Raw genomic sequence first — 23959 nt, 5'->3', positions numbered from 1 at the left:
TCCCAGAGGCTGAGCCTGCGGGGACCCGCGGCAAAGAGACGGCGAGAGACAGAGCTGTGCTCCAGGGTGCTTTTATTGTACAGACAACGAGCAGAAGAACGGCCCCACGCGGGTAAGGGGGCAGGAGGCGGCAGCTCCAGAGCCACGCAGAACCGGGGACCACAGCACAGGAACCCACAGAGCCGTGGGGCAGCACGTACGGCGTGTGCGGCATGGAAAGCGGTTTATTGCACAAAGGACAGCAAGCAGCGGCTGTGGGCATCGGGCCAGTAAACAAGCGGCGTGGGAGCGGAAACCTTCTGTCAGGGAGCGGCGGGAGGATCCAGCCTTCCAGCAAGTCTGGCAACAACCTGCACTACACCGGGACAGGTGCACCAGACTGGACCTGCCCCAGCTCCAATGGGCACACAGCTGCCCTGGGCAGGAATGGGAAATGAGGACTGCCCTGCTAAATACCCTGGTATGGCTGCAGAGGGAAGAGGTGCCTGTGGATGGAGACAGCTCACAGACTTAAGAGGTAATACCTCCAGCTCTGCCTAAGGAGGCTCCACTCCATGGTGGGGCAGTGGCCAAAGATGGCCCCACATCCCAAGGCAGACAGCTTTTGGGAATTTGTCCTCTTGCCAGCTACACCTATGTTCAACACCACAAGCTTCAATTTCAGCTCCGTGACACCAGCTCACACCTGGACAACCTCAGTTCACACACACTGTGCTCCTGGGGCCCATCGGTGGGAACTGCCTCTCTACATGGGATTCTCAGGAGATGAGGGTTTCACTGGTCATGTAAGATCCCCTGTGCTAGCATGGCCCTGAGAGGGAATGTTTGGTGCACAGAAGGGACAGGATCCAGCTGCACAATGACAGGATGAAGTCCCCAGCTCAACATAGTCATGCACCAGTTTATTTAGATTAAAAATCAGTCCAGTAAGTCACAGGACCTCAGGGACACTTGGCTTAGAAGGACAGAATGGTTTTTGAGGCATCAGCTCTAGATTTCTCTCAAGATCTCTGTTTTCTGGTGTCAGCAGAAATGTGGTTGAACAGAGCAGAGAGGGATGCCCCACACCTCCACATGAGGGGCATACTGCAGGGCCAGCCTCTTGGCTGGCTTTGGGACACGCAACAAATACTGCAGGGAGGGCTGCTGGAGGTAAAGGGCTGGACTGCTGGGCTTAGGACAGGAATGGGGCAAGGCAGAGACCAGAGAGCAGTTTTCAGAGGAGATTGTTATTGGGGAGGGGTGAGAAATTGTTTCACCTCCAGGTATGAAAGTGAGACAGGTTGAAAAGACGGACACTGGCCTGCCCCACGCACTGATGCCACTGTGAATTACACCTGAAAGGAGAGTCCCAGATGGAAAGAGCGAAGCCAACGACGGAGCAGAGTTTGGTAGTGAGAAGTCCTCAGAGCTGTTTGTCAGAGGACAGCTTTGGTGCTGCCCAGCCCCAGGCTGGGATGATGGAGGATGGAGCCTGCTGGCAGCAGGGACTGGCTGAGGAGCTTGGAGGAGCACACCAGAGCAGCCCTCCAACTCAGCCCACCCAGCTCCCTGCCTGCTTCTGCTTGGGCCAGCAGCCAAAAGCCTCACAAAGCCTTCTCATGGAGAAATGTGTGCGGAGAAGCCTTTGGTGCCTACACTGGTAGGAGGGCATTGCTAAGCATTTGCTTCCTCCAGCATAGATAGGTGCTGGGGCTGATGGAGAAAGGATGGACAGCAGGGAAGAATGGCTGTGACGAGCAGGAGCCAGCAATTATGTCCCTGCTCCACAACACGGGATGGATTTGACAAGGCTTCTACAACTCATCTACAAGATACATTCAGCAGCGGCTTCAAGTGCTGTGGTTGAAGTATTCTGCTTGTTTCTTTTCCCTCCTCATCTTCGACTGGTGAGGAAGGGAAAGCCACCAGCTCCAGGGCACCCCTTTGTCTTTACTTTGTGACTTGATGGATGGCATGAGCCAGGTAACCCACGTTGCCTGACGTAACTCCCGCCACAGAGATGCGTCCGTCCTTTGTCATGTACACTGAGAACTCCTTGATCAGCCGCTCCACCTGGGATGAAAGAGCAAAGTTCAAACTGCAGGCCAACCTCTGCTGTGTCAGCAAAGTGCAATTTACCCAGCTTGCTGAAACTCAAAGCAAACTGACTGCCAGCAGATAGGGCATCCCACTACCTGCAGAGTACCCTGTGCACCAACAGAGATGCTGCTCAGCTCTCAGAGTCACCTCACCTGAGCTGACCTTTAAGGTGACTTCAGAGCAGCACCAAGTGACTGCTTGCTTTGATAGACATGACAGCTACATTTACTTTCAACTTCCCCAAGTACAGCAGGGAACAGAGCAAGACTGGGGTCCCCATAATGTGCCAATGCTTACGGCTTGGAGAATGCTCCTTCTAAGAAGTGCTTACAAGGGCTCATTTTGGCATCTGCAGTCAAAAACTTACTGACAAGGACTGCAAATGACACTTAGAGACCACTGGAATTGCATTTACCTGCTCAGGCTTCAGCCCTGTGAAGCAGAACATGCCGATCTGGTCAGTGATGTGCTGCCAGTTGTGGGAGGATCCCTCTTTCTTGAGGTTGGACACCAGCTGAGTCCTCATGCTGATGATCCGGTCAGCCATGCCCTTCACCTCTGTGAGCCTGAGGAGCCAACCCAGGAACCATTCAGAGCAGGGCTAGAACACATCAATGCTGCTCTCCCCACCCCAGCTATAGAAAATCAACTCTCCACCTGGAGGGGCCCCACAGAGGGATGCAGATGAGCATGAAGATGTAGCTCCAGCTGGGGGAGCTGCTCCATTCTCCTGATACCAGAAGATGACCTCTTTTTATTTATTCCATTGCTGTTGGGCACTGCTACCAGAATATAGACATTTCTCACATCTGAAAGCCCCAGGTCAGTAGGATGCTTGATGGCAGCACTACTCAAACCCAGATAAAATAGTATCTACAGATAAACCAAGAGTGCAGGGGTAGTATTGGCAAACAGGCCCTGCTCCAAAGCAGCACAGCTAGGAAATATCTCTGCTGGGCACTGGATCAGGCACAAGTGTCAGGCTGCCAGAAGAACACAGCCCCCAGCGAGGCCACAGCACACTGCCAACCTTTGTTCTGCCAGGCCAGCTGCTGGGAGGGACCCGGCACCAAGGGGCTGGGAAAACAGCACAGCCAGGAATCAGGCTTAGGGCATGAGGGTTACATTCCTGGGTCTCATTCCCAGAGAGCTTATGCTGCCACTTCCCCTACATGAGACACACTACATGGCTACCACCTCAGACTTTTATGCTTCTTGGATAGGCAGCTCCTGCTGCCCTCAATCCTTCGGGAGCTTTATCCCCTCCTTTACACAGAGTTTTCTTCCTTGGTAACACTAGAAAAACCTGTTTGTGTCAGGTTAAACTGACACCAGCTGATGCCAGGACATAAGCAGGGATTTCTCCAGAGCAAACAAGGTTCTGACTGTTGCTGAAGCTAAGAGCTGCCTGTGACAGCAGCACACAGTAAGCACAGCACAAGGCTGCACAAAGAGACCTCACTGTCATGAACATTTCAGAGTTCTTCTTACCACTCCTTCCGTAGGTCAGGGGTGTTCAGGATCATGGAGGCAATGCGGGCTCCGTTCACAGGTGGGTTGGAATACATGGGGCGGATGAGGATCTTCAGCTGGGACTCGACCCTCTTGGCTTCATCTGGATCACTGCAGATCACTGTGAAGGCACCTGCACGCTCTCCTAAGAGAATCACAGAATATCTAGAGTTGGAAGGATCACTGAGTCCAGTTTTTGGCCCTGCACAGAACAACCCCAAGAATCCCACAATTCCTGTGTCTGACAGCATTGTCCAAACACTCCTTAAGCTCTGTCAGGCTTATGCTATGACCACTTCCCTAAGGTGCCTGTTCCAATACCCAATCACCCTTTAGGTTAAGAACCTCTCCCGAATATCTAGCCTAAATCCTCCCTGACATACTTCTATGTTCCTTGGGTCCTGTCACTGGTCACAGAGGGCAGATGCTGCCCATGAGAGGAAGCTGATGCCTGTGATGAGCTCTGCCCTCAGTCTTCTCTTCTCCAGGCTGAGCAAGGCAAGTGTCCTCAGCTGCTCCTTGTACAGCTTCTCTTTTAGACCATTCACCATCTTTGTAGTCTCCTTTGGACATTCTCTGAAAGCTTTATATCCTTCTTATACTGTGGCACCCAACACCACACAGCTGTAGGGGACCCCTGTTCTCTAGAAGGTACTCCACCAGCTTCTAATGGGTTATCCCTGCTCAGTACTGCAGGATGAACACAGGCAGCAGGAAGACACTGGCTGCTAAACCTTGAAGGCACTGGGATCCCACCAACAGCCTGGATGAAATGATTTCCTTGTCACGTGTCCCACTCACCGTACAGCCCCATGTTCTTGGCGAAGGACTGTGACAGGACGATGTTGATGCCCTGCTCGATGAAATACCGCACAGCCCAGGCATCCCGGTTGATGTCCCCGCTGGCAAAGCCCTGGTAGGCCATGTCAAAGTACACGAGGAGGTTTCGTTTCTGCCAGCAAAGATGGAAGAGAGTGTCTGTCACAGATGCTGAGCACCCCTCTGCAAGAAGCAGTGCTGAGAAAAGCCATGCAGACAGGGGTCTGTCCACCTGCAGCGATTCTCCTCCAGAAAGAGAGTCATTCCCCTTCATTCACCACAGGGAAAGCAGCCCAAAACCTGCAGCTACCCAGCACACATCAAAACAGCAGCTAAAGATCCTCTGGGGCATTTATGGGATGTGCAAGTCTGGCCTAGGAAACAGAAGTAAATTCAACAGTAATAAAATAGTCTCCTTCAATGTCTTCTGTATTATCAGTTTCCAGGAAAATCACCTGGGAACTCCCCAGTCAGCCAGGCAGATACCCCAGATACACTGCCCCTTAGATCTACCCTTGTGTAGGCCACAGAGATCACTTAGATATCTACCAATTCTCAGAACCCTACTAAGGCCAGGTATCTCCAAGCCAAATTTCACTGGCTACAGGCTTGATGGAGCAGCAGGAAGGAGGAGAAGGTAGAACCTGTCCCTTTCTATTTGCAGCTGAAGCTTGCAAGGAGACACCAAGCATGTGAGAGCTCTTCCAGCATTTTTAATACAACAGCACTGGGTGCTCTGCTCCAGCAATCACAGCTCATGCTTTCAACCCTGCTGTTCTCCTTTCAGGTTTCCCTACTCCAGCTTCCTGGGAAGGTGCCAGCAGAAAGCCCAATGGTCAGCTAGAAGCTTTCTGGGTACATTTGGCTGGCTCCTGTCAGGAACATGATACCCATGTTGCCTTCAGGAAAGGGAATAACCTTTAGCAAAGCGAAGACCAGGTGCCACCCATGAAAGGCCAGAGATGTGGTTTGCCCAGGAATGGCACAGTACTCCTGGGACATGGCTTACCTTCACTGTAGCTGCCAACTCCTTCCACTGCTCCTGCCGGGGATCCACCCCAGTGGGGTTGTGAGCACAAGCATGTAAGAGGATGATGCTCTTCTCTGGAATTTTCTAAGGAAGATGTTATGGAGAATGAATCATCAGTGCTATCTGAGCATTCTCCTCAGCAGATGAGACAGCTTAGATGAGCTCTGTGAGTTTCTAGCCTTGATTTAATGCCTTCAGGCATCACAGAATGATAGAATATTCTGAGCTGGAATGGACCCATATGGAGTCCACCTCCTTGGCCCTGCACAGGACAACCCTAAGAACCACACTACGTGCTTGAATTGTTCAAACACTCCTTGAACCCTGGGAGACTTGGTGCCATGACAACTTCCCTTGGGACCCCGTTTGAGTGCCCAACCACCATCTGGGTGAAAAATCTTTTCCTAATATCCAGCCTAAACCTTCCCTGACACAGCTTCATGCAGCACGATCACGTATAGAGTTAAGTAATATCCTCACCCACTTCCCCACATGACCTCCCTTCTTCCAGGCATGGAAGGCAACTCACAGAAATGTCATCCATGGCTCCAGAGAAGTCAAGGCTGCACGTCTTGGGGTCATAGTAGCGATAAGCCTGAAGCTGCATGCCGGCATCACGGAAAATGGGAGTGTGGTTGCCCCAGGATGGTTTGGGTAGATACACATCACGGCTGGCTTTGAAGAATCGTTGCTGGTCAATAGAAAAACAGAGTGTTCAAACAGGTTGTATACATACTGGCAGTTAGAAAACCGTAAAAACTCAGCTCTGGTCAAAATATGTTCTTTCCTTCCACTGCTGGCCAGGCACTCACCAAAAAATTGGCTCCAATTCGCAGAGATCCAGTCCCAGAAATACCCTGCACAGTAACATACTGCAAGAAAAGAAAAAAAAAAATCTGAGTAGCCATGTTGTGTTACAGGGAGAGCACAGTCATTATGTCAGCACTGGCAGCAGCACACCAAAACAGGGACAAAGGGCTGGAGAGACCACAGGGGTCAGCATCTATCTCCAGCTCCAGGGTGGGGAGTTGGGCCCCCTGGCAAGGTTAAATCCCCTCCTTGGACAGGGCTGTTTCACCCTTCAGAGGCTGTCAGAGGAAGCAGTGATCCTTGGGGCCAGCCAGCCCACAACTCAGGAGCATCAATACCCCAGCAGTTCTTCCACATTTGCTGAGCACCCACACACAAACCGTGTGTCCTCCCTGCCCCTGTGTCCCGGCCTCTCCTTACCCGGCCGCTCTTGAAGGCCTCACTGTTTTCCCCCAGAGCCAGTTCTGCAGACGCCCGGGTGAAATCTGCCAGGCCCCCGATGGGCAGGTACTCCTTATCCATCTTCTTGGATGCTATCATGGCCTCTGCCTGGAAGGGAGGGCACAAGGTCAGTGAGGAAGGCATCACCATGGAGACAATGATGGACAGCTGAAGGTCACTCCTCTGCACATTTGCTTGCTCGAAAGGGGCAAAGGTTGGTTTACAGGAGTTTCTCTGCAGGGCTCATTCCAAGCAAGGGGCAGCAGTCAACATTTCAGATAAAACCCCGCAGCCAGCAGAGCCCTCAGTGGGTGACAGTGTTGGTACCGTGGAGCCAAGGAAACCTGGCACCAGAAGAGAGCACCACTTCCAGCCTATTACAAGTCAATGCTGCTGCACAATGATACACATTTCTTTGCCCCACCAGGAATTGTCCTGGAGGAAAGCAAGACTTGAGTATTACTGAGAGGCAGATATCATCTCTATGTAGGAGACATCCCCAAACCAGGTAGGGTAGCAAACCTTTTGTAGGGCCTTGTCATGCTGAAAGTGGCACAGATCCTGGCAGCATTCATACCAGGAAACTGTCCCTGTGACACCATCCAGGCTCCCTGGTTGTGACCCAGCTGCACAGAGAGAGGGAGGGCAAGGGATGGCTTTAAACCCCTCACTGATGAGACACATGGAAAAGGCACTCTCCCTGCACCCTCCCTGTCAGTGCAGCCAATCAATGCATGTGTCAGCTGCCAGCTATTTAACAGCCTATTTCTACCCCTACAGCCCTAAAAGACCCCATAATCCCTTCAAGGGCAATGTCCACACCCTGGGCTGGAGTTTTAGACTGGCTTATGGAGAAACTGGTAGTATCGGCTCAGCAGAATTTCTAAGACTAATCCACTAAGGGGCCAACGTCAGCTCCTTCCTCCCTCGTGGGGTGCCCTGAAGAACATCAGCCTGTTCAAGAAACACCTTGAAGTTCAGAGAACAGGTGCATTGCAGGGCTCATAGAAGTCAGCAACAAGTTAAGAGTTACCTGAATGGGAACAGGACATGTATTTTCTGTTTTGTCCTCTACTACTTATGGCTCTGTCATGTCTCAAAAGCATTAGTCCTGCTAAGGGAGACATCCAGGAATACTGTCCTGCTCTGTTAGAGACAGAGCTTACTTTAAGGATCAACAGACAAAACTTGCTTAGGGACCTTCCCCTTCCCTGCCTCCCTGAGGGTACCTGGCACCTGGATCTGGCCCTGCCCAGCAGCCAGCTCACCTTGCGAACACAGTTCAGGACATAGGGCTTCCCGTTGTCATCCCGATACGCCCCTACGCCCAGGTTCATCTTCTTGGAGTTGGTGTCACGTTTGTAAGCTTCTGTCACCCCCAGGATGGGGTCGGGGGGACCCATCTCCACGTGGGACCACCATGAGCTAAAGGGAGAAACAAGAAGCTAAGCATGAGGCTTGAGAACTGGGCAGAGATGTGCACCAACAGAAACCCACAAGGGAAATCGTGTCTTTAAACCACTGAAAAAAGGTACAAATAGTGTTCAGAGAATTATCCAAAAAACCAAACCAAACCATTAAAGTCACATTGTGTATTACAGAATGGGCAAAGAGCCTCAGTTCATTGTGGCTGAAGATAGCTGACTCCCTCTCAGTCATTAGCATGTTGAAATGCTCCTGTTTGCCTTATGTGCTAACACCACACAGAGCCCAGGAAACTGGAGCCTTGAACTCCCATGCTCTGGACAAGTGCCCAGAGCCTGCACGTGGGATTGCACAGGTCATTCCCCTCCAGGGAACCTTGGCCAGAGCCAGGCAATTGCACAAAAGCATGAATATGGAATCTCTTCCAAACTTCTGGAAAGGCTGTAGTACATGAAAACCAATTTGTTTTTCTCCCAGCATTGGCTGACAAAGGTATTTCCACTCTTTGCCCAACAAACTCTGCCTCCCCTGGTGTTGTAGACAAATGCTGTTTTCCAGGAAATCATAGAAGACAGTTTGTTCCCTGAGTGACAATGACAAGCTCTGATGTGAAGACCCTTCCCCTGCTGTCAAGCACAAAACCTCCCCGCATCAGGAGGAGCTTTGTGTTTCCCCAAAAAAAGGAGCCACCTGCCTCTGCCCGGCTGGCAGCACACCCTGAAGATGGAGAGGCTCTCTTAATGTCAAGGGCAGAGCAGACCAGGCTATAAAAAGAAACCTGTTATTTCCTTTGGCCAGAGTCTCTGCTCTGTCCCGTGTCCAGGCTTTGCAGGCCTGCAGACAGTGCAGGAGCAGCAGTGTGGTGTTTTTTAACCTGCCTGGCAGAGGGATTTGGCCGTCACAGCCCCCTCCTGAAGGCACTGCATGCAGCTCTGAGTGTCCTGACTCACCACACAGGTCTCCCAGCTCAGTGGGGAACAAAGGGTGCAATACAAAGTAGATTGGGTTTATCTCCTGGAGGACAGAACTCAAGCCTTGATTGCTGAAGGAGAAACACACAGAGAGCCATATCAGCTTTACTATGCTTTGCTGCCCAGGAAAGGCTATGTCATCTGATAATGGGATCCTTTCCCAACTTGGGAATGCTGTCCCGGGGCTGGTCCGTGCCCCAGGCAATGCAGGCAGCCTGGAGCCAGCCCAGGGCCAGCCAGGCCTCCTGTTAAAGGTGTAGTGCACACTCTGCAGGCAGATACAGATCTGTGGGCAGCGGGGCCATGAAGGTTAAGGAAGCTCTCACTGATCAGCAGAACTCACACAATCACCTTTCCTCTCCACTCTGTCCCTGTTTCATGTCCATTTAGGCCAAATTTCCTTACTACAGAAACATTTTGCACTCTCCCATGTATATAGATTGCATCTCATGGAGCCTCAATCATTTGCCCTCTTCAGACTAACTTCAGACAGTCCTCTGTACACCATTTCCGAATTTTAAAAAAAGCCTGTTACTCCTTTTGACGGGCTTTGAGGAAGAGGTGGAGCCACCTCAGGTAGTTTAAAAATGGAAGATGTGCTTAACGTTTTTTAGACCACCAACTAGTCTTAATTACCTCTTAAGTAAAGGATTAGCTTGGAAAGGAGGATGAGTCAGAGATGCCAGCAACACACACCCTCCAGAGAGGGACAGGGGCTGCAGCCAGTGTGGAGGGAGTGACCTGGGGAACCAACCTGAGCAGGACACGTCAAGGGGACTGTCAGGGCAAACTCCTGCTGCGGGTTCAGGCAGCTCTGGACAAACACTTCCAAACGTGTTCCTGGCAATGGAGAGGCAGGGAAAGAGAGAAACAACGTGCAGCAGTGTGGCTTTCTTCTGTTTACCTGGTTTAGGATTATTTTGGTATCAAGGGCTGCAGGAGCCTGGCTATCTATTTTAAAGAGCTGCTACTTTGGAGATGGTGACAGCACCTTCTTTCTGCTGGGCTTTTCCCCAAGCAGCTTACAGTGTTTGGGGAATTTAGGTCCCAATCCTGCTAAGGCTTAGGCAGGTCACTGAGCTCTAACATACAGCAATTAATGCTGATCCTGCAGGCATTTACCTAAGCTGCAGCACTCCAGAGAGTTAAGTACCTTTGTTCTGAGCCGGTTTTTGTGTTGGCTTAAGGCACCAACGGGGTAGGTTTAGGACTTATTTTCCTGCTCTCAGCATGAAGGTTTCCAGGGGAAACAAAACTCCTCTGGTGTTTCCAGGGAGGTAAGCTTGCAGGGACACAGGAAAAAAAAGCCTAGGCTGAGTTGTCCAAACACATCAGGATACCAAAGAGATCACAGAGGCAAAGCTTTCCCAAAGGGGTTTGGGAAAAAGAGATCTACTAGGGGTCCAAGGCCACAAACCCTAACACACTGCTACACCCCCTAACTGTTGTCCCTGCACTGGCTTGCACTTTATTTTGAGCAATTAAAAGAACATTGGGCTTGAATAAAGGTCAAAGCTATAAACTGCACATCTCTGCCAGGCCAGAGGTATTCACTGCAGAAAACTAACCAGAGGTAAACTTAAGCTGGGTTGAACTACCCGAGGGATACTCCATGTAAGCCAAAGGAAGCACATTCTCCAGCTACAGGACTTCCACACAGAAGGCCCAGTCAGAGTTTAGATGCTCATCAGAGCTGCAAATAGTCTCTGTACTCTTCAGCCATGCTGGTCTTCTGAGCTGGTTTAATGCACAACTGCAAGTGCAGTGGGACAGAGAAGGTGGAAAAATGAGCCAGGAATTGCATAAATTTGCACATTTTTCAAAAATATATGTGGAACTTATGCCTCAAGTGCACAGACAGAAGTGCTTAAGGACTCAAGCCAAGCCCGGAGAGCAAGCATTTACAAGCCCAGTGAAGGTTTCCATCATGGAGAGGCCAGCCCACATTCCCTGAGGCACAGCCACATAAGATCCCAGATTTCAGGAGCTTTGCCAGAGCCCCCACAGCAGTTCTGCAAGACAGAGCAGAGCAAGGGGCCAGAGGGGCCAAAGGCTGTAGGTAAACCACATCTAAAGCAAATATTTACACATGAACAACGCCAACAGGCAGCTGGCTACTACAGGATCTTTCAAGCCTACAAATTCCTTGCCCCAGCGATTTAGGATAAGTTTTCCACCAAGAAAAGTATTTAAATAGCTGTCTTGTGATACATCAGAGCACCAGACTGAGTTATCGTCCTAATTAGCATTTGTGTGTCAACGGAGCAGTTTTAACCATTTCATATCTCTTAACCTCTATTCTGCTTTCAGAAAAGCATTCCCAGCACAGATTAATGATAGCAGCTGGAGCACCACATTACACATTATCTTGCTGAAGATAAGGAAACAGAAACTGCTAATCAGTGCTTGGCTTCCTTTGTTGCATAATAAGCCACTATTCCTGAATGGAAAGAGGGGGCTGTGCACAGAAGCTCCTTACTCACAAAACTTAACAACCTCTCTTGGGTGACCTCAATGCAATTTGATAATTTACACTTTGCTGTAGAACAAGCTTGAGAAGAGCAAAGCTTATGCCAGCAGGCTCCATACCTTTCACAGGCCTGCTATAGTCCATGGGCACAAAACACAAGTTCTAGACAGCTGCTCTTCTGTCCCTGCTGAGAAGGGCCACAAGGCTGGCTTAGAAGCAGTACTGACTGCTGGAATAGGCATTTAAAAAAACCACTGCTTTCCTGCTCTGATGTAGGCTGGAAACTGTTTCTTAGAGACCTCTCCACTAGTGAGGGCCAGGAGTTAAAGGGTTCTGGAGAGCAGCAAGGCTTCATCCAGATCCTTCTGCACACACTGCTTCTTGGCCACCTGGTCTCAGTGATGTTCCCAGCCCCATGGCTCTCAGGTCAGCTGTACTTTATGGAAACTTGGACGTTCTGGGCTTTTCACACAGCTCCAGCATCCTTCTATCCAAACCTCTGCTGACCAGAGACAGCAGAATCCAGAGCTGCCAGTGCAGGACTGGTGCTCACAGAAACAGTCACTCCCAGCCTGCTCCTGCCAGGGTTTGTAACTCTGAGAGCACAGCTCCAGCACAGCCAGCACTACTCCCACCCCATTTCATGGATCATGGGGTCACTGGAATCCCTTTGGTCTCACTACACAGGGTAGCCAGACAGCACCACCTCAGCCCCATTTTACAGCACACAGAATCCTGGAATGGTTTGGGTTGGAAGAGACCTGAAAGACAGACATTGTCCAAACCCCTGCCATAGACAGAGGCACCTTCCACTAGACCAGGATGCTCCAAGCCCTGTCCCACCTGGCCTTGAACACTTCCAGGGATGCAACAGGCAGTTTCTCTGGACAACCTGTGCCAGGGCCTCACCACTCTCACAGGGAAGAATTTGTTCCTAATATCTAATCTACCCTGCCCTCCGTCAATTTAAACCCTTTCTTCCTCGTCCTGGCACTCAACACCCTTGTCAAAAGTCTCTCTCCAGCTCTCTTGTAGCCCCTTTAGATACTGGAAGGCCACAATTAGGTCGCTCCAAAGCCTTCTATTTTCCAGGTTGAATAAGCCCAGATCTTTCACTCAGCCTTTCCCCACAGAAATGATGCTCCATTCCTCTAATCATCTTTGTGGCCTCCTCTGGACTTGCTTGAACAGGTCGATGTCCTTCTTGTGCTGGGGCCCCAAAAGTGGATGCAGTGCTGCAGGTGGGGTCTCAGCAGAGCAGACCAGAGGGGCAGCATCCCCTCCCTTTACCTGATGCCTGCACTGCCGGTGATGCAGCCCAGGACTGTGCTGGTTTCTGCGCTGCGAGCGCACATGGCCTGGGCACGTCCAGACTCTCATCGACCACATCATTCGTGCCCCGGAGCACAATGTACATCACTAGCAGCACCCCAGCCAATCACTCAAGGCAGAGGGTGTCCCCAGCCCATCGGTCACGGCACAGGGCGTCCCCAGCCCGTCGTTAAAGCACAGGCTGCCCCCGGCCCCGTTTCTCGGGGCTCCCCGGTGCCGACGCGCCCTCCACGGCGGCGCCTCAAGGGCAGGCGGGGGGCGCCGCGCTGGGTCGCAGCCAATCAGAGCGCGAGGACCCCCGTCCCCAGCCAATCGGAGCGCGGTCCGTCCCCCCGGCAACCCCCATCCCCAGCGCATCGTCAGCCGCGGGCCGCACGGGGGGACCCGCTTCCCGCAGCCTCCCCCCACCGACCTCGGAGCGGGGCTCAGCCGCGGGAAAACCCCTCCGCCGACACCGGCGGGCGGCCCTAGGGGCTGAGCCACCTCTCAGCTCTCACCTGGCGCGGGAGGCGGCGGCGGCGAGGCGCGGGGCGGCGAGGAGCCGGCGGCTGTGCAGGAGCGCCATGGCGGCAGCGGCAGTGGTGGCAGCGGCGGGCGGGCACTTCACACCACGGGCGCCGGCTGAGCGCCCCGCCCCGCGCATGCGCCGCCGCGCCCGGGCGCCGCCCGCCCTGCCCCCTGGCGGCCGCCACGGGTCAGTGCAGCCGCGCCGCTCGGTCCGGGGCGGTGCTGGGCTGTGCTGGGCGGTACTGGGCTGTGCTGGGCTGTGCTGGGCTGTACTGGGCGGTACTGGGCTGTGCTGGGCATTACTGGGATATGCAGGACTCGACTAGGATGTAGTGGGCCGTGCTAGGCTGTACTGGGCCACCTTGTACCATGCGATACTGGCTGTACTGGGCTGTCCCACATTATACTGGGCTGTAGTAGGCTGTACTGGGATATGGAGGACTCAATTAGGATATGGAGGGACGTACTAGGCTGTGCTGGGCCACCTTGTACCAGGCTATACTTGGCCATACTGGGACATACAGGATGGTGCTGCACCATGCTAGGCTGCACAGTGCTGTACTTGAGCTGTATAGGACTGCACTGCACCACGTGGAGCCATATAAGACTACACAGGGCAGTCTTGGGCCTGTGTAGTGAGCGATACAGGATTGTAACACACCACATGTGACTCTACAGGGATATACAGGGCTGTACTTGGCCATATGGAGCTGTACAGGACTGTACAGGACTGTACGAGGCCATACTAGGCTGTATGGGGCTGTATTTGTTTGCCCTGTGCCATTCTGGGGTGTACAGGGCCATGTGGAACTGTAAAGGTCTGTACTGGGCTGTGCTTAGCTACACAGGACTGTACAAATCACACAGGTCTGTACAGTGTGGTACTGGTCCATACAGAAATGTATTGAGCCACAGAGGGATATACAGGACTGTACTGGGCCATGCTGGGCTATGTGGGGCTGTGCTAGGCCATATAGGACTGCACTGTACCATACAGGGCTGTTCTGAGCCATACTGAGCTGTGTGGGATTTCACTGGGCCATAGTGGGCTGTACAGGGTTGTACTGGGCTGTACATGTCCAGATGGGACTGCCCTGCACCATCCTGGGCCGTACAGGCCTCAGCTGGGCTGCACTGGTCAGTACAGGAATGGGAAAAGTTGCACTGGGACTCCGCCAGCATCGTCACCCTGGGACTGGTTTCCAAAGCTGGGAGTGGGGGAAACAACCCTTGGGATGTCCCAGGGGCTTTGGCAGGGTGTGGGAGGGGTGAGTGGGAGGGATAAATTGGAGGTACAGTGTCCTCACCCAGCTTGCCTGTGCTCTGCTCCCCAGGGATTTTCCAATGACCCTCATTCCAAAGGGGCTTTCCCAAATGCTCCATCTCTCTTCCCCACCCAGCAGCCACGTCCTCTGTGGGATCAGAGTGTGATATCCCCCTCCTCCCTGTCACCCCACAGCCCACCATGGGATGGAGAAATAGGGGCTTCAGTCTAGCAGTACTTGAATTTATTAGTAAACTGTTCTTTGGTAAATGATAAAAACTCAAGAGACCAAAGGAATGAAAACAACACCCCCGCAAAGAAAAAAAAAAAAATCATATCATTAAACAAACCAGGCAGATGGGAAAAAAAAAAAGTTTCCCCCCCCAAATGGGATTTTAGCAACCTACAGCAAACCCAAGAGATGCTGGGGGAGCTCTGCAGTGATGGGGGCTCCCCTTTGTGCTTGTTTTCGGGGAGGAGGAGCGTGGGCTGTGTATATGGGGTCCTACATGGGGGGCTCATTGCAGAGCACCATCTCCAGTTCCTTGCGGTAGAGTTTGCCCCCGTCGGAGAGGTTCATGATGCTCTTCCTGTAGTTGGTGAGCTGCTGGATGTTCATCTCCTGAAAAGCATGGGGAGCACTGGGGGTGGGTATCCCCTTTCTCCCCAGGGAGTACCCCCAGGCTGAGATCACAATCATACTCCCCCCAGTTCCAGTGCAGCTTCCCATGAGGATGCAGGGTCAGCACTGAGACCAGCATCTCCTGGTCCCCATGGAGCATGGACATGGAAAGATGCTGCTGGGAGATGGGAGAAGGAACTGGGGGGCTCTGGGGGTGGCACCCAAGCTCTGCCCCCACTTACTTTCTTATTCTTCTCATACAGGTCTTTCAAAAGTGCATCCAGCTCATTCTCATCAATGAAGCCATTTCCATCCTGGATAATGTGGGAGGGACATCAGCAGCAGGAAGGACACAAGGACACAAGCCCTTCAATTCCCCCTTGGACATGAGCATCCCCAGACCCTCACCCAGCACAGCCAGAGGTAAACCCAGTTCTCCCACCCCAAACCAGAGCAGGGAATTGCCCCAGCCAAAACCATATGATTTGGGGTTATTTTTTGCCAGGTTACATTTATTTGGGGTGGTTTCCCATGAGCTGGCTCCCTACCTTGTCATAGAAGGCAAAGATGGCATTGAACTCATCTGAGGACAGCTTCATTCCCTGGGAAGTGACAAGGGAATGAGAGAGGTGCCAGGGTATGAGAGAGGGATTGGAGGTACAAACAGTGGGAATGGGTTGTTTTTGTTGTTATTATTAGCAGTAGGAGTGGTATTGTGTTACCTGAAACTTCAGAAGAAAGTTTTCTTGCACAGGCAAAAGTCTGAAAAATAAGAAGGGCAGGGAAGAGGGGGAAGCAGCCAGAAAGAGGCATTTTCTTAAATCCCAGTGATGTTTTGCTCAGAAACATGAGTAAATTAAAGAGGAAAACAGTTTTCCCTGGAAGCTGGAGCAGACTTTTCCCAAACATGAGCATTTCAGGTGTCTTTCCCTCCCCAGCTCTTCCTTCTCGCTGCCTGTGACCTTACCGGGACATCTCGGAGAGGCCCAGCTTCCCATCACCGTTCATGTCAAACATCCGCAGCTGTGGGGACACAAACAGCACCCTGTCACCCATCCCCTCCTCCTCCCCTGCCTGCCACCCCCCTGGGGTGCTGACACCCCCGTGGGGACACAGTGCCCCAGGTCCCACTCACAATGGTCTGTGTGTACTCCTGCAGCTTAGGCTCGTCGTAGGGCCGGTTCGCCTTCTTCAGCAGGTCCGACAAGAAGCCCTGGGAGGACAGGGTTTTGCTGGCTGTCCCCATCCCTGGCTGCCCCAGCAGGAATGTCCCACTGGCAGGGACCCAGCCCAGCCCACCCCATGCCCACAGCCCACCTTGAGCTCGTTGGCTTCGATGTAGCCGCTGCGATCCGTGTCGTACCTGCGCCAGGCCTGCGGAGGGACTGCCGTGAGCCTCTGCAGGGGCTCGTGTCCCCCACTCCCCCCTGACAAGTGTGTGTGTCCCCAAAAATCCCTGCTGAGGGTGTCCCCCACCACCCTAAAGGAGATGGGGCCATCTCACAGCTTCCTCTGGCATCATCTGCTCTCCCTTGGGGCTAGATGCTTTCGTTCAGCCCCACACCAAGAGTTCAAGCACCTTTATCCTCATGTCAGTATGCAAGACCAGACTTTAATATTTAATAACATTTAATTGCGTGCCCCAATTGAACAATAGTGTCCGCTTACCCCCCCCCTCCCCCATATCACATGGTGCTCCTCTTTCAGACTTCCCCTCCACCCAGGGTTCAGTTTCCATGTACAAGCTCCTTCCTCTTCAGGATGCTGCACATTCCCTTCCACTCTCAGCTATGTTTCATTCCCCATCTGCAATTTCTCTCCCACCTGTGTGGGTTCACCCCATGCAAGGGCACAGTGAGGTTAAGGGGAGGCCCAGAACAGTGTTGGCTTTGGCACATCCCTGGGGCACTTAGGAGCAGCCATGAGGGGAAGTTTACAAAAAAGCCCCAGATTCTTGCAGCTCACCTTGCCTGGAGGCTGGGATGAGGCACCCAACTGCCCTGAGAAGTATCCAAGGGGTGCTGAGAACTGGGAAAACTCACTACTCCTGCTCTTCCCTAAACCAGCACTGCCTCCCAGTGGTGAGTTATTGCCAAGGGTTTTGGGGAGACCAGGGGAGGTTTGGGCAGTTCAAGCTCCCAGATGTTTTCCCTTGGTGGAGCTGGATTGAATTCCCTGGGGATCCCCCTGAGCAGCCTGTCCCACTCACCTCCATGAACTCTGAACTGGAGCCCACATGCTGGCGGAAACACAGCAGAAAATTCTCCTCTGTGGGCAGGATCTGGGCCAGCTGTGGGAAACACAGGCAGGGTAGAATGGTGGAGGGGAAACATGAGCATGGGGGTGGAACATGAACAACCTGGGGTTTGTCAGGTCCAGCACCGCTCACCTCTGCCATCTCGATTTTGCCATCTGCATTTTTGTCATATTTGTGCATAAACTCCTTCATCTTGTCACCCAAATTGTCCTTCTTTGAGTCCTGCCAGCAAGGAGAGAGAGATTGGGAGCATTTTCCCCATTCCCTGTGCTGCTCTTCTCCTGCTTTCTTCCCAGAGGAGTCCCAGTCCCACTCATGAGTGCCCAAAGGAGGTGGGGGTCACATGAACATGAGTCTTTGGGCACAAGGGAACAGCGGAAGGAGGGAGCAAAACCAGAAGATGCTCTTACCACACCCGCCCCCTTTCTTGCACTTTCCAGCTCCTGGAAGAAATTTTCCAGCTCTTTGCCTTCAATGTAGCCATTTCCTGCGGGAGGAAAAAAATGCAGTAGGACTTCCACAGTGTCAGAGCACAGGAGGAGAGGGACAGATGCTCCCAGGGGACAGGGCACTTGTTCCCTCTGCACCAGGACATGGCTCCAAGGCAACTGTGGCAGCAAGGAAATGCCAGCCAATGTTGATGCTGAGTGTTACACATACTAGTGATGCCCAGATTTGCCCAGGTGACACACAGCCCTGGATTTGTCCCTTGCCCTCATTTGTGGGGCACAGGGGACTTTGTTCATCTTGGTCTTTGCTGCATTTTCTCTATCTGATGCTTCAATCAGATGCCTTAAATAAAGGCACCCAATCCTGTGCAAGCATTTCCCAACCAGGACTGCCTCCTTTCAGCCCTCTTTGGGGGCCACAGGGGCAAATGAGGAGCAGAGACAAGGCACCCAGCACAGCATCCCCCCATCCTGGGTGCAGGATCAGCTCCAGGAAGGGCTGACCCCACTGCCAATCTCCAGCATGGCCAGGAGCTCAAAAGATCCCTGTCCTGTGTACCTCACACCTCTCACTGCCGGTATCTGTGCTGAGATGTGGTTCCCCTGGAACCCGGGGTATCCATGGCCCTGCCCTGCCTGTGGGATTCTCAGCGGATGGATGGCTCAGCCAGGGCTCAGCCACACAGTGCTGGCCCTTGGTGGCTTTGGGGGGTGGCTGCTGTGCCTGGAAACAGCAGGGTCACATCACAGCTGGAGACAGCAGTGAAGACACCAACTCCATGGTGCTGTCAGGCAAGGTGTCACCTCCCTGCTAGAAATCCTCCCTTCCAAGAACATCTGGATGCAGCAGAGGGATGTTGCCCTTTCCCCTGAAGTGCCTGGCTGAGGGATAGCGAGGGCTCTCCTTGTGAACATTTCCCCCAGGACTGCTCTGCATTTCAGCCTCTGGAGGCTTGGACCACATCTCCCTGCTCTGCACCACCTTCAGCAATATCACCTGCAGGCTCCCCATCAGCCTCTGCTCCCCACTGCAGCACAGCAGCTGGGAATAACCCATCCACATCCCAGCTCAAAGCATTGGGGAGATCCCAGGGTACCTTCCTCTTTGGTGACCACATCCCCATGGATGAGCAGCATCCTTCCCAGGAGGGGATGAGGGGCTTGGGTGATATTGGGGTGCTGGTGTGACCCACTGAGGTACTTTGGCATCCCACTGCTCTTCCCAGGGGCTTTGCTTTTGTGGGTGCCGGAGAACCCTGAGTGGCTTTGAATTCAGTTGGGGAAAAAAGAAAAAATCAACAGGAGTTTTGAGCTGAGAAAAGAGAATAAGGCAGAGAAAAGCTGTGGCCAGTAGCTCGGCTTTCTCCAAGCAGCAGCTTGGACAGGTCTGATCCATGTCTGCAGAGCAGCGGGATGTGGAGTGTCATGGAAAATCCCCTCGGAGAGCCACAGCCAGTCCATGCAGCTCCACCTCGGAGCCTGGGGCAGCTGTGGCTGCTAAAGTGAGGACAGCAAGGGGCATGGCAAGCCTTGAGGGGAGGTGGCTCAAGGCGTGGAAGGCACATTGAAGGGGTTTAAATGCAGGGATGAGCTTGGGTGAAGTAGTCCCATGCAGAGCGGATGAACCCCAGGTCCCTCCATTGGCACAGGGAAGCAGCCAGGGCTGTTGGAGCTCCTGCCTGGTGCAGCTGAGCATTGTCCTTGTCAAGGCCACCTTCTTTCCTGATGCCTGAGTCCCTCCTCTCCTGGGCACCTGCCGTGCTGCAGCCTTGCCCTGCCTGGGGGCCGTGGGCCAAGCTGGATCCGTGCCTGCCGCGGTGTTTTGGAGATGACAGAGCACATCCAAGGGCACAGTGGGACACGCTGCAGGGAGGCAGCTGGACACCCACACTGGGAGCTGCCCACTCCCACTGGAGTGCCACCTTCTCAGCCCCTTGGTGGCTGCTCCAGTGCCAGCAGTGACAGGGACCTGTGTCTGTGTCCCCGATGCTGTGAGGCTGCAGGGGGGGAACCCCAAAATGCAGCCAGGAGCAAGCTGAGCTCCAGTTCCAGCAGCGCAGCTGTGGAGGTTACATGCTGCAGTTCCCAGGAGATTTTTGGTCCCCAGACCTCCCTGCAGGAGCAGGAGACTCAGTGAAAGACAGGAGCTTTCCCCTGGGCTGCTGCTCCCAGCAGGCTGAGCCTCCTTCACGGCACCGCAGCGCTGGAAGAAACTGTTTTCCCACAAAACAATGCTGGTTTTTGCTTTTCCCCCCTTTTTGGGGCAGACAGTGGTAGAAACAGGGATGTCCTGCCCAGATGTGACTGTGGGAAGGTGACATCCCCATAGTGGACACGGTTTTTGCCAGCATCCCTGGGGGGAGGTTTTGGGAGGCTGGGGAGCAGGCAGGCAAAGACCAAGCACTCCAGACGTGGAGGGACCGTTCCTCAGCCTGCTCCGGGTGTGGGACACCCGGGAGCTCTGTCACTCCTGGCAAGGGGTGGCCCTGGGGCCAATCTGGGAGCCACGCTGCCCCACTCCTTCCAGGTACCAAGTGTGGGGCACTGCCGAGGCAGGGAGACGGAGGGGACCGAGGGTGGACACTGGGCTCCGGGAAGGGCAAAACGCCCAGAGCAGCACCCAGAGGTGACAGCAGCCCCGAGCGAATCCCAGCTCTCAAGGCACCCGGGGGACATGTCAAGGAGAACCGGGATATCCCGGGCTCAGCGTCCCATGGGCTGAGGGCTCCCAGTGGGCTCCACTTCTGGGGCTCCCCGTCCTTTCCCGACGGGGGGGGTCTTGGGGGACCGATTGCTTCCCCGACCCCGGAGCTTCAACCGACGGGGCTGCGCCGCGGGGACTCTCCATCACCCCGGAGACTCTCCGTGCTGGAGTCTCTGCATCCCGGGGGCTCTCCATCACCCCGGGGGCTCACCGTTAGCCCCGGGCTGCGGCTGTGGAGGCTCTATCCTCTCCTCCGGGATGTCCAGGGACTCTTCACCACCCCCCCTTCAGCCCCGCGCCCCCAGGGATGCTCAGCCCGCTGCCCTCCCCGCCGGTTTTTTGAGGAGCGAAGTGTCCCGCGCGCCCCGGGACTGACCGTCCGCGTCGAAGTGCCGCCAGATGTCGAGGAACTGGGAGGCGGTGAGCTCGGCCAGGTGGAGGTGCGGGGCCTGCTGCGGGCCGGCCATCCCGCTCCCGATCCCGCTCCCGATCCCGCCGCTCCCGATCCCGCCGCCGCCCGCAGCCGCCTTTTATACCCGCCGCTGCCGCGCCGCCCGCCGCCGCCAGAGGGCGCCGCCGCCCCGGGACACCGGCCGGGCACGGGGGGCAGCGGGGACCGGGACAGCGGGACAGAGGGACACACGGACAGCAGGACACACGGACACCGGGACAGAGGGACACACGGACAGAGGGACAGCGGGACAGAGGGACACACGGACAGAGGGACACACGGACAGCGGGACACCGGGACACCGGGACACACGGACAGCGGGACACACGGACAGAGGGATATCGAGATATCAGGACACCAGAACATCATGATACAAGAACATTGGGACACCAGGATACAGAGATACCAGGACACCTGGACATCAGCATACCAGGACATCAGGACACTGGAATACCAGGACACAGGGATACTGAGACACCAGGATACTGGGACACTGGGAGCAGCACTGGGCACTGGAGTCAGCAGCCCCTGCCCTGACACTCGTCCCTGCCTTGTCACCTAACCCTGCTCTCTCACCTACTGCTGTCCCATGACATCTACTCCTGCTCTGTGTCACCTATCCTGCCCTGTGTCACTTACCCCTGTTCCACATCACCCGCCCTGCTTAATGTCACCTACCCCTTTCCTGACACCTAACTGCCCTGTCACTCTGCCCTGCTGCCTCCTCCTGCCTGTCACTCCATTCCTTCCTCAAGTCCCTGCATCCCTTCCTGTGCCACCGAGTCCTACCCCAGTCACTATGCCCATGCCCTGTGTCACCATATCTGTGTTATTGTCCCTCTGCCTCATAGCAGTTTCATGCCTTATTTGCTGGTCCTGGCAGGAGGAGCAGGGTAATGGCAGTCCCTGTGTCACCACCACCACCATGCAATGGCCCCAGCAGGGCTGTCACTTGCACCCATGGCTGGAGTGCACCCACACAAAACATGGACACTGCAGCCATCTTTTGGAGGAAAAACCAAGGAATCCTGAGATCAAGGCTCTGCCATCCCTGCTGGAGCAAGGCTCTTTGTGGGACAGAAGGGATGCTCAGCCCAAAACACATTCCTCACGCTGGCTCCTCTTGCCGCTCACCAGCTCGTTGCAGGATTTTCTTTTCCCAAGTTTTCCCAAACGGCAGGGAAGTTTCCAGGCCCAAACAAAACAGCCACACATGGGGTTTGTCACTGGCTCCAGCGCAGCCTGCCCAGGGGAAGCGTTGCCATGGCTACAGGGAAAAAAAAATTCAGATCCAGCGAGAAGGCTGAGCTGATGGAAGTGCTTAATTAAAGATGAGAAGGCATCAGGGAAGTTCAGATGTGCGCAGAGCGGGGACGCAGTCGGCAGCAGGCAGCTGCTGGGAGCTATTCGGGACACTGCCCATCCTGCCCCGTGCTGCTGCCTCTCATTTGTGGCTTTTGGCTGGAAAACAGGGAGGGTGAGGTGCTCCCTGTGAATGGCAGGGGCCTGGAGGAGCTCAGTGCAGTGGAGATGGAGCCACACCTGGCTCTGATGCTGTGGGAAGCTGAGGCAGGGCAGGACACAAAGGGGAAGAGATGCTGTGCCAGCATCCCAAGAGGAAAGCCACACTGGGACACTGAGCAGTGTGATGGCCTTCTCCTCCTCCCTGCTGCACAACACAGCCTTGAGGCACTCATGGGACACTGAAGGGTGTCCTGAGTATTCCATTCTCATTTCCTGTGGTTTGGCACAGAAATTAGTCAAAAAAAAGCCTCTTTTTTCCATTATTGCAGCGCAATTTTCCCCAGCAGAGCCCATTGCTTTACTGTCCCACATCCTCCAGAGCAGATTTTTCCCAGGGGCTGAGAGGAGACATCCACTGCTTCTGCAGGACTGGGTTTAGGGATGTGTCCCAGTTGTGCCAGGCAGGGGAGAGAATGGGAACAGGGACCAACACTGGTCCATCATCTGCTCCACGTGGAGCAGAGCTCCAGCCCAGCACAGGGGTGGCTCTGGGTCACCACCATTCATGTTTCTCCATGACACCCACCTCTCTGCTAACAAAGAGCCAAGGTTGCTCCAAGGTGGGGCCTAGGAGCAATATTTGGGCTCCAGGTGTATTCCCTCCCTTTTCTGGGGAAATCCTTCCCCAAGCTGCCTCTCTGAAGCAGCTTGCAGTGCAAGAGGGGCTCATTGTTGTAGGAAGGGATTTGCTAAGATTGAGGAAGACTTTTAGAGAGGGCTGTGAAGCTTCAGGAAAGGAAAGCAAGGGGTGGTTGTGCTGCTGTTTGAAGCCATCTCCCACATGGGTGTCCCTTCTGCAGGAGAAAAGGCTGGATGGTTTCCTCCAGCCTTCACCCCTGTCCCACCACCTAGGCTGGATATCAGGAAATGTTCTTCACCCAGGGAGAAGGGCACAGTAGTCACAGCACCAACCCTGACAGAGTTTAGGAAGCATTTGGACAACACTCTCAGGGATGATGGGATCCATCACATCAACACATGGTGGGATTCTTGGGCAGTGGACTTGATGTTCCTTGTTGGTCCAGCTCAGGACACTCTATGATTCAATTTGAACATGCCATCAGATTTTGGAAAGAACAGACCATCATGCTGTTTCACAGAGCCAGGACTTAATTCAGCAACACTCTGAGATCAACCCACTGCCATGATCCACATCGCTCCCCCCTGCTCTGCACATTCAGCACAGCAGGGGAGAGTTTAGTTCTTTCCTGCAAATGAAATCCTTGCAGTGAAGACCTAAAGCTTTTGGAAAAAAACCCAAACAACACACCACTGTAGCAGAATCCCCT

At 53.9% G+C, this 23959-nt stretch overlaps 2 protein-coding genes across 2 annotated transcripts; both read right to left on the bottom strand.

The window, feature by feature from the left end:
* Nucleotides 1-55: 55 nt before the first annotated feature.
* Nucleotides 56-13488, bottom strand: GOT2 (glutamic-oxaloacetic transaminase 2). The gene is made up of 10 exons (XM_063167906.1): nucleotides 13390-13488; nucleotides 7963-8119; nucleotides 6674-6802; nucleotides 6256-6315; nucleotides 5973-6134; nucleotides 5423-5527; nucleotides 4396-4546; nucleotides 3574-3739; nucleotides 2498-2648; nucleotides 56-2055 (listed from the first exon to the last, which is right to left on the bottom strand). Exons 1-10 carry the CDS (start codon nucleotides 13455-13457, stop codon nucleotides 1933-1935), a joined length of 1272 nt encoding a protein of 423 aa, XP_063023976.1. The 5' UTR covers nucleotides 13458-13488; the 3' UTR covers nucleotides 56-1932.
* Nucleotides 13489-14885: 1397 nt separating this feature from the next.
* Nucleotides 14886-21192, bottom strand: CALB2 (calbindin 2). Its single transcript, XM_063167905.1, has 11 exons — nucleotides 21072-21192; nucleotides 17953-18029; nucleotides 17675-17764; nucleotides 17495-17575; nucleotides 16603-16659; nucleotides 16421-16498; nucleotides 16253-16308; nucleotides 16008-16047; nucleotides 15834-15887; nucleotides 15528-15599; nucleotides 14886-15285 (listed from the first exon to the last, which is right to left on the bottom strand). Exons 1-11 carry the CDS (start codon nucleotides 21160-21162, stop codon nucleotides 15169-15171), a joined length of 813 nt encoding a protein of 270 aa, XP_063023975.1. The 5' UTR covers nucleotides 21163-21192; the 3' UTR covers nucleotides 14886-15168.
* Nucleotides 21193-23959: the final 2767 nt, after the last annotated feature.

Source organism: Melospiza melodia, chromosome 13 (genome assembly GCF_035770615.1).
Source record: "Melospiza melodia melodia isolate bMelMel2 chromosome 13, bMelMel2.pri, whole genome shotgun sequence".
Taxonomy (NCBI): Eukaryota; Metazoa; Chordata; class Aves; order Passeriformes; family Passerellidae; genus Melospiza; species Melospiza melodia.
This window is presented reverse-complemented; position numbering and strand designations above follow the sequence as displayed.